Source organism: Centruroides sculpturatus, unplaced genomic scaffold (assembly GCF_000671375.1).
Source record: "Centruroides sculpturatus isolate CEXI.00-Female unplaced genomic scaffold, Cexi_2.0 scaffold1451, whole genome shotgun sequence".
NCBI classification, from domain to species: Eukaryota; Metazoa; Arthropoda; class Arachnida; order Scorpiones; family Buthidae; genus Centruroides; species Centruroides sculpturatus.
In genome coordinates, this window is record NW_019385625.1 from 92,599 (window position 1) to 108,825 (window position 16,227).

Genomic DNA, 16,227 nt, shown 5'->3' on the forward strand with positions numbered 1-16,227 from the left:
ATTGTTAGAGCTCTTATTAAATTTCTTAACTATAAACTTCCATGCAGAGGGAAGACTTTCTGCATCCCTCGCATTTAAACAGCCTTCCTGTATTTTACTCCTATAAATCTGCAACTTTTCAGCTGTCAACGCCAAAGATGGGGAAGATAAAGGTTCTATGATGGCTGCTTCATTCCATTTGACTACAGATCCTGGTGCTTGTGCCATTTGGGACAAAATTGTTGCATTAGACTCCTTTCTGATATTATAACTATGTTCCTTGATTCTAAGTCCCAAACTAAAATTTACATATAACGAAAGTATGAATAGCATTATGAAAGAGATTGCTCGCAGAAAAGGTTCGAGAATGCTTATAAAAAGGGCCCCTAATTTATACAAAATCCTCAGAAATGATAAGGATGCTATAATGTCAGAGGAGAAAGCAGGGGTTTATAGAATTCCTTATGAGAATATGCAATTGGGCATTAAAAAAGACTATTTTGGAGTAACCACCAGGAGTTTGGAACTTAGAATCAAGGAAAATAGTTATAATATCAGAAAGGAGTCTAATGCAACAATTTTGTCCCAAATGGTGCAAGCACCAGGATCTGTAGTTAAATGGAATGAAGCAGCCATCATAGAACCTTTATCTTCCCCATCTTTGCGTTGACAGCTGAAAAGTTGCAGATTTATAGGAGTAAGATACAGGAAGACTGTTTAAATGCGAGGGATGCAGAAAGTCTTCCCTCTGCATGGAAGTTTATAGTTAAGAGATTTAATGAGAGCTCTAAGCAGTCAAAATAGTAATTTTATTGGATGTGTTAGTAATTGTATTTCTTAATACTTCTATGTTATTGACTTTTATCATCATAATCACTTATAACTTAAAATCATAATTTAAGCTTAATGAAATAAATATTTTAAAATAAATAGCTTCCAGAAGACTAACAATATTTAACATCATCATCATTAAAAATAATACTTTACTTCATTATTTTGAACAGAAAAATTAATTTAGTTAAAATGCACATTTTATAGAATGATATTACAGTATGCTAATCCAAACAGCTTCTATCATTCCCCTAACAAAAATAATAGACTTGCCAACTATATACTTACAGTACACATGTAGACGTAAGTCTTATGTTGTAAACGTTGTTGCTCATTCTTTTTGTGAACTTGTTTGACCTAACAATTCTAATGTCTATTTACTGCTGTAAAGTATCTTACAACAGTAAAAATTGGCCTCAAAGCATAAGCATCATATTATTATCATCATATCTCTGGTCTCAATTATTGGGTTGTTCGGAAAGTAAGTTCGTTTTTTTTATCATTAGACGGATTAGTCGTATTTTTCCCGCCATTTTCGTTCTAAACCATATTATCATTATATATTTTGACAGCTAGCATTTTATGGCTTATTTGTAGAAAATTTTGTTTGATTTCGTGCAATTGTTTATTTTTTGTGTCCCATCAAATATGGAAGATCAAAAGCAGCATTTTCAGCATATTTTGCTCTTTTATTACCAAAAAGGTAAGAATGCTGTTCAAGTGAAAAAAAAATTGTGCGACGTGTATGGAGAAGATATGTTGAGAGAAAGACAGTGCCAAAACTGGTTTACAAAATTTCGTTCTGGCAATTTCAAAATTGAAGATGCACCACATTCTGGATGGCCAGTTGAAGCCAATGAAAGCAAAATAAAGGTAGTGATTGAAGCAAACTGCTGAATAACAACACAGGAAATCACTAAGATTAATTTTGTCAAATTGAACCATTTATGATTACTTGAAACAAATTGGTTTCATTTCAAAGCTCGATATATAGGTTCCACATGCTCTTAAAGAAAGATGCTCTCTTTAGTGGAATTTTAAGAAAATTTTTTTTGGCGCTTTTACTAGACAATTTAACAATTAATTNCTTGTAAACAATTGTTATTTATAAGTCAGTTATGTAGACCAGTGACAGGGCTAATTAAATATACAGATATTATATAATTTGGGCTAAAAAATAAGTGATTAAGTCACAATCTTGTATTAAGTTTTAGTAGTAAAAATTAAATTAACTTAGAAAATTCTGAAAGAAAGGATTGATCTGGAGTGGAACTCAAACTCACTACTACTGTTTATTAAATTTACATCACCCATCTTGTATTAAATTTATTCACTTACCTTACTCAAATTATATAATATCTATACTTAATTAGCATGTTAGAATCTGATAATCTGGCTTTATAATTTAAATATTAATTAACACATTCATTGCTGGTTTGATGTGATTTTATTATGCCACCTTCACACAACACAATTTTGTCAACTTGTAGCAAATATGTTTATATAATTCAGGATTGGTTTTATATACAATTAATTATCATTAAAATATATTTATATATACAGCAAACTAATATGCTTACTTGGGGAAGGAGACAGTGGTAAAGGCTGTTGTACAGGTCCATTTAGTGCTTCTATAAGAGGAACAGCCTCATAACCTGGTGGTACATCTTGGGGTACCTGAAAATAATATTATTTCATAAAAACTAAATACTTATTTCCAAATCAATAATAAAGTTATATATAACATAATTTCAAAAAGCCAGAATTTAAGATTTCTAGTACTTTCATATTTAATTATTTGTTTAATATTTATTTAAACCTTTAATCTTCACTATTATATGAAAAAAAAGATTTATTGGTTCAAAATTTGCAAATTTAGCTATCAAAAGCTTTATATATATTAATTTTTTAAATCTATGTATTAGGAGTGCACAACTTTAAATATTACCTCAGATCATGTTAAGTTAGTGTTTTTGAATGGGCTGCAGTATTATAGCTAAAATGTACTTGTTGTGTACTTGTGTGGACATTAAACAAAAGTTTTGTATTGTTGTATTTGTATACAAATATTATTATTATTAGTAGTTAGTATTATTAATTATTAGTATTAATATTGGAATCATGCTAATATATTTACAAATATTAGGTAGGCCTATTAACAAAAACGTTTTACCAAAACTGGACAACAGTCCTAATTGAATATTTAAACAGATCACATATTGTGCTGCTACACATCAATATTTTTCTTTAGTAACTGTTTTATTAATGTTATATTCTTAATGACAACTAGTTGGCCAAGACAGAAAAGGCATCATCCTTACACTCTGGACAGACCTAGGTGCAGGTATGGATTAGAAATCCTACAAATTTTACAATTAGTTTTGTCCCTGAGTGTTGGGCTTCCTTTCTCATCACCCAACTACTCTCATTGTTGACTTGACTAAACCCAAAACAGATAAAATTAAAAGGTCCTCTTAGTGACCACAGGAGAGAGAGAAATTGCCTTATGTTACAAAATAACCTTTTGCTTTAATAAGTATATAACTTACTTTACTTTAAGATTCATCATAAATATTTTATATTTTACCAGTATGACAGTAACTTTTTTGTTATTGTCATACTGGTAAAATTAAATTTAGTTTATAATTTCTTTCTTTTCTCTCTAAACTTTCAAGTAATATGTTATAATATTTATGTGAAATATCTGTATATCAATTTTTATAGTTTGTAAGTGTTAAATCGTTTATTTACCATTACGAATAAAAGACTTGTATTTTTTAACAAGTTTTTAAAGTATATGATCTGAATGTATATGAATTTTAAAAATTGTTCAAAACTATTATTTTTTAACCTAAACAGCACTGAAGAGGGAATGAAAGTATATATCATTCCAAAATGCATATGTAACAGTAAATTAAGTAAATAAAGTTGTCATTGGAAACCTTTGAATGTTAGAAGTGCTGTATTGAAATTCTCAAACTTGAAAGTTTACAGATAAAAGAAAGAATTTCAGAACCCTTACCCATATTGTAGTTTATGGTTATTGTCTTCAATAAAATCTGGATTATTACAATACTTAAAATTCATTATTGTTTTTCTAGCCTAATTATAACATTCTTGACTGCTAAAATATAAATTTTCTACTGAACCCACAAAAATAAGAGAGATAAACTAAGTACTATATTATAATCTTAAAATCTGAATGTGGCATCTTAGAATATTTAGACTAGATACATTGTATTTTCAAAGAAAGTGCAAATTGTTAATTGTTAGTAAGTACCTGATTATCTCCACAACTATTAATCTGAAGAGGAGTAGAACATTTTTGTACGGCTCTGATTTGAAGGAGGGCCCGAAATGGTGCTCTGCATATAGGACAATTGTTGGCTTGATAACGAAGAGAATCGGCACAGCTGTTACATAAGCATAAATGCCTACACGGTAGAATAAGTGTATCTCGAGCATCGCACATGCAGATCACACATTCAGACCCACTATCTTCAACTTCATCGTCACTTATATCCTTAAAAAAAATATATATGATTTCACATTTTTGTAAAAATTTTCTTAATGTAACTTATTAGTTAACATACTTTCTACAACTGTAAGTGAAATAATATCAAGATATAGAATTCTAAAACTATCATTTTCTGAGATTCTCTGACAATTCAGAAAATAATATATATTTCAAAAACATGAGAACATAGATTAACATTGAAGTTGAAGATTTCTATGTTAATTTAATTAACTTTTTTGTAGTTTATTAGAATGACAACATTTTAATTTATTTTTAAAGTATTTTGACTTTTAACAAAAGTTTTTAAAGAATTTTTTTATGTTCTTCATTCAAATTCATTTATCTTTAAACCCATGTACAGATTATAGAGCATTTTTCTATAATTTAACAGCACTCTAAGCAAACTATTCTTTGGTTAAAATGCTCTGCCTAATTGGGGCATCTTTTGAGCAGAACCCCAAACCTTAACAAAACTGGCAAACCAGAGGCAGAAGTGGAAAAGCAAGAAATGTGTCAGTGCCACTAATTGGAATGCCGTTTAATGGGTATCATCCATACCAGTGACTCACAAGTTAAGAAATTCTTTGATGTTTTGGAGAGAAAGAGACTGTCTTTGGAGGGAGTGGATTCAATTACACTAGAGTATTAAAAATTCCACATACACTACCATACATGTCACGGTACTCAGCTTGGGGTGCCATTATATTATGACAAATGCTCTATAGTCCTACAAGGTTTAAGTGATTAATCCCATAACATAACATTGAATTTACCTGTCTTGTTTTCATTTGCACTTATAATTTATATCATTTATATAAAATGCAAGCAAAAGTTTGTGGAAATGATTTACATACAAAGCTGCTTATATACAAATATAAACAACTTTGTTTTTTTTTATTTAATAAATACAATTTTTTAAAAATCAACAAGTTGCATTACTTTTTAGGTAAAAGAATTTAAAATTGTGTGTTGTGCCATCTGTTATAAAAAGCTTTTAAATAAAATATCACATTAATTATCATAAAATGGCAAACAGTTTATGTTTGAGGGTAGAGAAGAGTTTTATAAAAAAAAATTGTAAATGTTAATAACAAGTGAAATCTTCATTAAGTTTAAGCCCACTCAAGATATGATTTGACTCCCTGGACCTTTAACCATCAAAATTTAATAGTATCAATCCCCTAATACTCAAACCTCCCTGTAAAATTTCAGAAAGTTTTGACAAAAGGCACAAGAGTTATTAAGTTTCAAAGTGGGTAAACAAAAAACTGCTCCCCAAACATATGCAAACAGAAAAAAATTCCAAATTATTTTGCATTTCTTGATGTTTCAAGGTCTCCCCAAGTCCAAAAATGTAAATTCTTGGGGGGTAATTTTTATGATTGATTGTCATGCTTTCCCTCTGTTATATAAAACAGCCAGGAAAGTAAAAGTAATTTAGATTCTAACAAACTTAAACCATTACAATAACACCTTAAATCACTGAGAAAAGATTTATTCAACAAACATATTTGAAAAAGGTGGAGATATATAGAAATAGCCTTTCAGGGAAATGTTTGAACTATAAGGATACCACAATTCTACCCACAACATGAAACTATATAGTTGAGAGGAACTCACCTGATTCTAACCCTTAATGCTCATTCAATAAAAAACAATATCGGAAAATGTGATTTTTTTCCTTTTTCTTTTATTTTTACCACATTTTCTTTCTCTTTCATTTATCATTATCATTTTTTTTTTTTTAATACTTTTACATATTTACTTTGAATTCAAATAACAATTTATTTGAAACAAATCTTTGTAATTTTGTAATTTTAAATATGTTCTTACATTAATAAGGAACAGTTGTTAATGTTCCAAAAATTTAAAACCTCATGGTCTTTCAAGCAGTTTGAAAATGTTCATTGAATAAATCTTTTCTTGGTGATTTAAGGTGTTACTGTAATGATTACAAACTTTTATCTGAGTGTTGGTTGAATGATTAAAAATTAAAACCAGTAAAATTTAAAAAAATTTTCTTATTTTAAAATTTAACTTAGACTTGTGCTATATAAATATTATCATTTTCAATAAAAAAAAAAAAAACTATTTCAATTTCACATATGAGAAAAGATGGCCAAGATGGCTGGGGCAGTTAAGACATCAAGCTACTGCTCTAGAAAACCAAGATAGAATCCAAGCAAGCAACCCAAGAAATATTGTGTGGGTGGTTTGTCATAGATGTCAGGCCCATCCCTTGTCACCCAAACACACCCACTGTGGACCTGGTAAGAATCTAAAATGTATACAATTAAAAAGGCCCTCTTAGTGCCTATAGGCAAAAAGCAAAGAAAAGAAAAATTAACATTATTATAAACTTTTTCATACATTAATAAATTGTTTTTAGCTTTATAAAATCTTCAGAGTTTTATAAAAACAAATGTAATTCTAAATAATTTATTTTTAAATTGTGTAATTTGAATTTATATAAAATAAACTAGAAAAAAATTACCTTACCTTTGGCTGAAATACATTTTTATTTTCAATGCCATATATTTCTTGTAGAAGATAACATAAGCCATCAATGAACAGTTTTTGTTTTAATGGCTTCACAGAAAATATATTATCAGCATTTTTTTCAACAACAGCTATTAATACATGAGATTGCCTGGGTTCTGTAAAACACAAAAATAACTATTAAAAGGTTCTGTCTCTTATTATTAAGTCATTAAAGTTAAATCCATATAAAATAAGTATTCATCATTCTCTTTTAAATTAAAGAACAGATGTTTAAAAATGGCAGTACTTTTTTTGAGTGAAGATCCATGTGAAAAATTTAAAAAGTGTAAAAAGGTGTTTAAAAGAATGAAAAAGCCTTATTTCTTCCAAAGAAAGAAAAAAACATGAAGATAGTACTCATTTTTCTGTCCTGTTTAACACAAATTTGTCTTTATTAATGTTTTATGATAGCCTACAAAGAACTTTTTACATGCTTTGTATTAATTAAAAATGTCTTCCATAGGTTATAACATTATTAAAGAAAGAAGTAAAATAATGTTTGGTTTGTAAAATGTAAGAATAAAAAACAGTTGTTTATCACTATTATTTTCTTTTCTTAAGTTTAAAAATCTTTTTTACATCCTAAAAAAGTCTTCTTATACTTTTTACACACACTGTAGATAAAAGTATTTTGTTCCAATTGCATTGTTAGTATATAATAAAACTTTTATTAGTGAATAAACTGACATCCTTATCTATGATTGGCATTTATTTCATAAATAGTTTTCCTTATTGACCATAAAATAGACTTAATTTCATTCATTTAATTCAAAAAAATTCTAATGTATTGATCAAAACTTACCATCACCCTCTTCAGCAACACATTGTATAACAACTGGCATTATTTCATCTTCATACTGATAATTCAACTATTTAAAAAAAGTTATCCAACAATACATTAATAAATATTTAAACAAAAAAATTAAAAATTACCTTAGATTGTATGACCAAAGAAGATAAATATTTACCTCTTCTTCTGTATATTTAGTTGGATCAAAAGTATGTGAAACTTGATTGAATTGCTGATTAGCTCCTCTCTTATAATGATAAGTTTCCGAATTCATGGATGGATCTCGAGGCGTATAGCTATAATATAAATATTGATTTAATAAATAAACCATAAAATTGAAATGAACAGTGCACTCCAGAATCTATTTACCAGTTTAATGCTTCATTAGAACCAATAATGGGGAACACAAATCTTTCTTACACATCAATCAAATCAGCATTTGAAATTATTTGTGTATTCAATCTGTTTGCTCTCCTCTTCAATGTTTCCAGAAAGCATCACAAAAGAGAATAGTGTGGCTTGCATATTCTCCGGGCCCAAATCTTTGAGATTTCTTTTCACAGAAATATCATGAAAATAAAGTCTACCAAATCTACTCAAAGACTTTGAAGACATATGTCACCTATTAAATGTGAAATCTTCACTCTTATGAGAATACTTCTTGAAAGTATTCAGAAATCAGATTGAGGAAGACAGAGCAAACACATTGAACACATTATAATATAAATGGCTTCAAATGCAAATTTAAACCTATTTGGTAAGTTTTTATATCTTTTTATTTGGTTATAAATAAAGCATTAAACTTAGTAGGAAGGTTTTAAGCCATCCTGTATATCTTATACGTAAAATATATATCTATATACTATTTATAAATATTCAAAAAGGAATTGATAGATATATATTAATAAAACAACACTTCCATAAAATGTAAAAATGTAGCATTTAAACTAAAATAGTTTAAATTATTTTGAAATGAAATTGATATATAATCCTTATTTACATTACTCCATTTTGTGTAATTTCTTCACTGCAAAAATAATATATAGTGATCGAACAACGAACATCGGAATCAAATGTAAACTCGAGATTATATAAAGAGCTGGATGGCGCATTTCCGTCTGTTATTCTTTCACCTTCTTCCGGAACTCTAAAAATTTCAATAAAATATTTCAGTTATCTTCTTTTAACTCCCAATGCTGTTGATTAATTTTATAGATATTTATTTATTTGTTGTTACAAAATAGAAGAGAAGTCTGAAAGACAAATGATATCCACCCAAAAAAATAAAAACAAAAGTGAACAAAAAGTATATTAATAAATTATATAACAGTTATATGAATAACTTAAATAAAAATTATCATGATTAACTAATTAAATTTTACAGTAAAAGCTTTTTCTAATAAATTTTAATATCATTTGAGGTTACATCCCAAGATAGGTCATTTTACCTGTACAAAAAGTTTTCAAAATTATTTATTAGTCTGGATAATTCTAAGCAACCATACATCAAAAAACCTGATGCAGTGCTATATGCTATAAATGCATTGAGGCAAGTTCCTTTGCCACTAAAAAAGAACCTAAAACTGAAATTGGAAATGCTTTGCTCTAAAAACTGTTATGGCGAGTATCCAAGAACCCTCTGTTTGGTATGCACCTGTAGTTATTGTGTCCAAGCTAGGAGGTAAAATTAGGCTATGTATTGACCTAAAACATTTAAATAAAATTGTTAAGAGCCATTTCAAATATCAAGATGTCAAGTCAACAGGCTAAGGTAAATACCTCAACCTGTTGACTTGACATCTTGATAAGGCATTTATGAAAATTAAGGAAATTGTGTCCAGGCATCGTATCTTAACACTATATGATGTATCCAAGGAAACAAAAGTATTGGTTGATGCTTCTTCATTGGGACTAGGTGGTGTACATTTAATTGAGTTTGCTGCTGCAAAATTAATTAAAAAACTCAGTCAATCAAGGAGAAGTGGGTGAGTTCATATAAGTTGGTTAGAAATGTGGATGATTTGCAACAGAGGATCAAATCTTGTGATGACAGAAAAGCAATAAAAAATGATCTACTAGTGTTATGAACAATATCCAAACTTGATGTTGCACTAAGGCTAACTTTTTCTTCATAACAAGGGTACAGATATTTGAATAAATGCAATTAGATGTCACCTACATGAAAAAATCTTAAATACCAAACCACTATTCAAAAACCACTTTTGTCAGAAAAGCATGCTAAAAAATAAATTGCATGGGCATACAAAAATATGGGCCATGATTGAAGCAATGTATTCATCTCAGATAAAGCATTTTTCTGGGCATGATGGTCTCTTAAAAAAACTTAGTCAACACAGAGTAATGGGATTGTTCAACATACCATCAAACACCCAATAAAAGTCCACGTCTAGGTATGCTTCTGTGAATGTGGTTTTGGGACACTAACAACAACCTAAATGTAGAGAAATGTGCAATATTTATAAAAATTGCTTGTTGAGATCTGCTAAGAAGTATTTCAGTGATGACATAAGCCAGTGGTTGTTACACAAGGACAATGACCCAAAACAATAGAGCCATCTGTGCACTTAGTCCAAGAAGGAAGCATAATCCAACAATGAATTAGCCAGCACTGTTACCAGATGCAAATCTGATGAAGAATGTGTGGTCATATGTAAAAGATTAAAAAAGAAAAGACTGCATACAATCTCAAGTAGATTATGAACAAGATTTAGCAAATACAGTGCTCTTTACAACAAGAATAAGCAGAAAATTTGATGGAAAGCATGGCCAGAAGATGCCAGGCAATAACTGATAATGGAGAAAACTGGACTTACCGTAAAGAGTTTGTATAGTTTAAACAGTCTATTATAAAATACAAAAAGAAGTTTCACAATAATTTGTTTTATTTTTTAGATACTTCCATACACATTTCCAATAGAAAATTCTCCCTGGAAGTATCCCGTGGTGGATTGACTCAATATTTCATTGTGTAATTCCTTCAATCCAATCCTTTACAAATGGACTGTAAATAGATAGACTTTGTTAATTAATATACTTTTATTAAATTTCCTTGCTATTTACAAGTTACAAATTTATCATTTTTGTACACAAATGCAACATGCACAAAGGCAATCATATACTTCATTTTGATATAATTAACAATATGTTGTCATACTGTTCTTTCCTAATGAATAAATTAGAATGTATTTGTTATAAAAGATTAAAAGTAAGATTAAATATCAATTTTTAAATTAAATAAAGCTTTGGTTAAACATAAGATAAACTTTTAGAAAATTTCACTGTATTTAACTGACGTTATTTATAAAAATGTATTTAATATAAATCTAATGTAAAGAGATCAATGATTATTAGCTGTAAAGGATTGTATTGGATTGAAGGAATTATACAATAAAATATTTGATCAATCTACCACGAGGAATAATTCCTGGGAGAACTTTCTATGGGAAACTGGCTCCTGTTTAGGTGTTAGATGCATGAATAAACTGAAAAACTATGTGGTTAGCCCATTGGTGAGGCAAATTATCAGTCTTTAGTGATTTATATCCACTCAGCCATTGGTGGGCTTAATTATAACAGAAATTGTTTAATAATAGCATTAAAACTATTTGATAAAGTTGTTTTATTACTTATAACTACTGTTATTACATTAACTAAATATGATTAATAAATACATAATAACTGGTTTAATAAAAATAATTACTTTACAAATCTCAATGATTCTTTTCTTATATTTATCAGACTTCTTAAAGTTCTAGTGGGCTCATTAGGCTGAGGAGCTGGATATGGAAACTGAAAAATAATAAATTATGAATGAATATTTTATTAAATATTTCTGTTAGATAATAATAGTACTTTTTGATTCTATAAATTATTTAATATACAATAGTTTTCAAAATTATTTATTAGTCTGGATAATTCAAATACTAGATTTAACTTTATATATAAACTAAACTGAATTGTATTTTTATGTTTTTCTATTAAAAAAATCTATATAATACAAGTCTTGAAAATATTAACTGTTAAATGTAGAAAACCAATTAATATAAGGTCAGTCCATAAGTTCATGCATATTTTTTATCTACAAAAAAAGCAACAAAAATTTTAATTAAATTTTTTTTCAATCTATAATGTATTCACCATTATTTTGTAAATTTCTTGCCATCTTGATGGTAGCTTTTTAATTCCATCTTCGTAAAATGATTTTGGTTTTGAATCAAAATATTCAGAAATAGCGTTTTTTACATTGTTCTCATCCTCAAAAGTTTCCCTTTTAAAAAATTCTGCAAAATCCGAAAAAGATGACAATCACTGGGAGCAATATCTGGCGAATATGGTGGATGAGGTAAAATTTCCCAGTTGAAGCTTTTGAGTTTCTCTACAGTTATTTTTGCAGCATGTCTGGCATTGTCATGTTGCAAGAGAACTTTCTTTCTGTTCACTAATGATGGTCAATTTTTTTTCAATTTTTCGTTTAAACGCTTTAATGATCACAATACATTTGAGCTGTAATTGTTTGATTAGGCTCTAACAGCTCAAAGTGAATTACACTTGACATATCCCACCAAACAGACAAAAGAATTTTTTTGGATGCAACCCACCTTTTACAGCCGGTTTTGGCTGCTTGTCGTGATTTGTCCATTGTCTTTTTCTTGTCACATTATTATAGAGGATCCATTTTTCGTCTCCAGTAACCAGTTGATCAAGAAAAGGTTCTAAAGTAATGCGGGATAAAAGAGACGTGCAAATGCACATTATTATCGTTTACACATTGTCGGTTAGCTATTGACAGTTCATGTGCTATCCATTTTCCTAGCTTTGAATTTTGTTTTGAAACTTTTCCAATTTGTTGTAGATGTCTATCAACAGTTCCATGGGATGAATTTAAACGTTCCGCAATTTCATCAACTGTTAAAGATGGTTCTGCTTCAACTAGTGCAGAGAGAGCATCATCATCAAAGTCAACAGGTCTTCCAAAGTCATGGTTCTGCTTCAACTAGTGCAGAGAGAGCATCATCATCAAAGTCAATGGGTCTTCCAGTACGACCCTTATCCTTCACACTAAAATCATTATTTCTAAATCTTTCAAACCACTTCTGTGCAGTCCTTACACTAATTACAGTTTGATTATGAACAGTATTTAATTTTTTGGCTGCATTTGTAGCATTCTCATCACTTAAAAATAAAAAGTATAAAGCATGTCTCTTATATTCATCTGTTACTTCCATTTTAATGAAAATAAACAACTGAAATGTTCCCAATTCTGAACAGTATTATATGAATGAGATCCAATTTAACACTTCAGTGTAAAAAGTATCATATTAGACTGACATTTTTAACAGCAAAACAAGATTTTTCTCAAGGTCATAAAATACCTATGAACTTATGGACTGACCTGATATTTTTCAGAAAATTGTTGCTTTATAAAAATTTTAGCTCTAATTTTTCCACATAAAAGTTTATGATTTCCACACAAGAAGTTCAAGTTCATGATTTCTCAAGCATCACTTTGCTACAAGCTTTACAGTTGGTCTCAATTTGTCTATTACAGGTGGACTTACCTTGTAAAGGGATAGGCTAGACCCACCATACTCAACCTGCTGCCTGCCAGCCACATGGGCCCGCTGAGCTTTTGTGAGTGGCCCAGACGTGAAGAGAGTGGAAAATAATTACGTTAACTTCTGGAAATAATTACCACTTCTGGAAAGTAGTGCCCGATCAATATAAGACTGTAAAATCTCAAATTTTACTTACGTTGTTCGCATCAATGTATCTATGTGAAACATCATAATCAAAAATGAAATATGTAAAGAATATATATAGAAACTGGTTTACTGATTCACACCTGGATGCCGTTTTACGAGTAGCATGCAGCAGTTACAAACCTGATTTAAATGAATTGACAGCTGAGCAGTCAAGGTGACAGCCTACCGCTCTGAATTGAATCCGGTCGGGTCAGGGAATCCCCCCAGGAAATTTTCAGGGAGTGGTCTGTTCGGATATGTCAGGCTCCGCCTCTCACCACCTGGTTGCACCATTGTGGGCCTGGCCGAACCCAGGCCCACAATGGTGCCTGCTATAAATGGTGTCTGCTATGGGCCTGCTATAAGAGGCCCTCTTAGTGCCCATAGGGCAGAAAGAGTATTAAAAAAATTTTTTTAACGAAATTGTGAAAAAATGTTTGCAATATCAACAGTGACACTAAATTTCTAGGGTAAGTGAGAAATTAAGTAAGTTTTTTATTATAATTGTTATGTTGCGGCCCGCGTGTAATAGCTATCATGTGTATGTGGCCCGAGAGAAAAAAAGGTTGAGTATGGTGGGCTAGATGGTAAGAAATAGAACAATATACTCAAATTAGCTTATCCAGAAATTCCTAGAGACCTGATCTGAATTTAAACAGATGCTTTTAGAAAAGCAAGTAGATGTCTTACTTCTACAGCCACCTGGCCATCACTAGAGTTATTAATAAAGAATCAATAACTGCTTACACTTTTATATAATTATTAGTCAATTAACTGCATAATTGAAATATCTTATATTTTTTACTTTTTCCAAAATTATAGACACATTAAATTGAAATATATGCTATTAAGCATGCATAAAATACCATTTATATGATACTAACAATTATTTCAACAATACAGTAAATTAAATTTGAACTGGACCATAACTTGGCTAATTAAACATAGACTTAGATCAGTGGTTCCCAATTAGTTCTTCCTGCGTACCACTTCAAGAAAGAGCTCAAACTCACGTACCCTTTATAGGAGAAATACATATTAATCCATACTAATATTATAAATTTGAAGGTAATTCTGTCCGTCTGTCATTTTTTCACGTCTAAACCGCTGAACAGGTTTTAATAAAATTTGGCACAGAGATAGCTTACATGTTGGAGATGGACATAGGCTACATTTTACTGCGAGAAAATATCTAATTCCCACGAGAAAATTCAATATAATGCAGGTGAAGCTGTGGGTAGACAGGTAGTGATAAATAGAATAAGTTTTTTTTTTACATTTATTACCTTTAAAATACAATTCTAATAATAATGAAAATAGCATAAGGTTATTTAATTTTAATGTGACAAATGTGCACGATTATCTTTGCACAACTTTGTAAAATCTGGTCGCTTTTTGGTCAGCTTCAGTCTCAAGTCATCTTCGAGTCGAAGTCAGTGACGATGTTTAGTTTTCATGTTTGTCACGGCCGAAAATCCGCTCTTGCAGAGGTATTTTGTGCAAAATGGTAGTAAATATTTTACTGCCGCTTCGCTGACATTACAATAATGATAATTGTACAATTAACACAATTTGTGTTAATTGTACAATTTTTGTTTCTTGCGTAAGAATTTGATTTAGGTATTGTCACAAATGCATTTTTTGATGAAATTTCGAAAATATTTTTAGTTATAAATAAACGAATTTGTGCATTTGACATTGTGTTGTAAATTGCCGAATTTTTGATGGTCCACCCATTATTTTTTTTTTATCGCTTCATCTCATGCATTTAAATTTTAAATTGACAGATTTTAGATTGCTGCACGTACCCCTTCGTGCAATTTTGCGTACCCCTGGGGGTACGCATACCACTAATTGGGAAACACTGATCTATGTAATTCCATTCTGGGGAAATTTTTGAATTGAAATAATGTAACTTCCAATTTAAGCCAGAAGTTCATAAATAGTTAATTGGGACCTCCTGCCCCTAAGTTTTTCATATCTGGTCTCATCTTCCATCTATCTAACACCATTCTCGAGATTAAGGAAGGACGGATGGAATGGACAGATGACAGTGGGAATTTATAGGTTTATAACTTTTTCAAATTGCAGCCTAATAATTGCTGAAAGTTAAGAAAAATACAAACATATTTATATGTTAGTTTTGTTTGCTTATAGGAGAATTGCATTGTAACATAAGCTTATAAATAAAAACAATGGAATACCACCAAGTGTTGAAATAGTAACACACCTTGCGTTAGTGAATCAAAAAAATAAAAACAAGTTGGATAATAATATACAGTAGAGCATCGTTTATCCGAAAGCCGGTTATCCGAAATGTCAGTTAACCGAAAGCATTTCAGTCGACAAATTTAAATTTTTGCTAGTGCTGTGGCGCTGCAATCTTTGGCTATATCTTGGGCTACTCCAATATTTTTTTTGTTGATGTGTGTGATTTAGCTGGCAGCCCTGGCATTTTTGTGTGGTGTTTTTCTGAGGATGTGTTGTGCTGAATCAAACATTTTTGATACTAGATCAACTTCTAAAGTACATAATTTTTGGTTTTTATAGTTTTAAATATATTTATTTCGTTTGTAAAAAATAAAGAAATAATTTTTAACGATACAATAGCCACGATTATTATTTTAAAAAGTTTACGTTAGGCTTAACATCGACGAAAATTCAACGCGAAGTGACACGCAACGGAGAAAAATTTCAACATAGGATAGGTTAATATATTTTTTCGTACATAATCGATTATCCAAAAAATAAGTTATCTGAACAACCCCAGTCCCCAATTGATTCGGATAAATGACGCTCTACTGTAT

General features: G+C 29.9%; 1 protein-coding gene across 2 annotated transcripts in view; it reads right to left on the reverse strand.

Annotated features, from left to right (window-relative positions):
• The window catches only part of LOC111640712 (E3 ubiquitin-protein ligase MGRN1-like), a 58,711-nt gene that overhangs the window by 11,405 nt on the left and 31,079 nt on the right, over window positions 1-16,227 (reverse strand). Inside the window, exons 3-9 of one of the 2 annotated variants that reach the window (XM_023386745.1) lie at window positions 11,380-11,468; window positions 8,659-8,805; window positions 7,837-7,954; window positions 7,671-7,737; window positions 6,827-6,984; window positions 4,091-4,333; window positions 2,391-2,487 (exon numbers count right to left, since the gene is read on the reverse strand). In XM_023386745.1, coding sequence (XP_023242513.1) covers window positions 2,391-2,487; window positions 4,091-4,333; window positions 6,827-6,984; window positions 7,671-7,737; window positions 7,837-7,954; window positions 8,659-8,805; window positions 11,380-11,468 — 919 coding nt within the window. The remainder of the gene's footprint in view (window positions 1-2,390; window positions 2,488-4,090; window positions 4,334-6,826; window positions 6,985-7,670; window positions 7,738-7,836; window positions 7,955-8,658; window positions 8,806-11,379; window positions 11,469-16,227) is intronic. The other variant, XM_023386746.1, reaches the window with a different exon arrangement.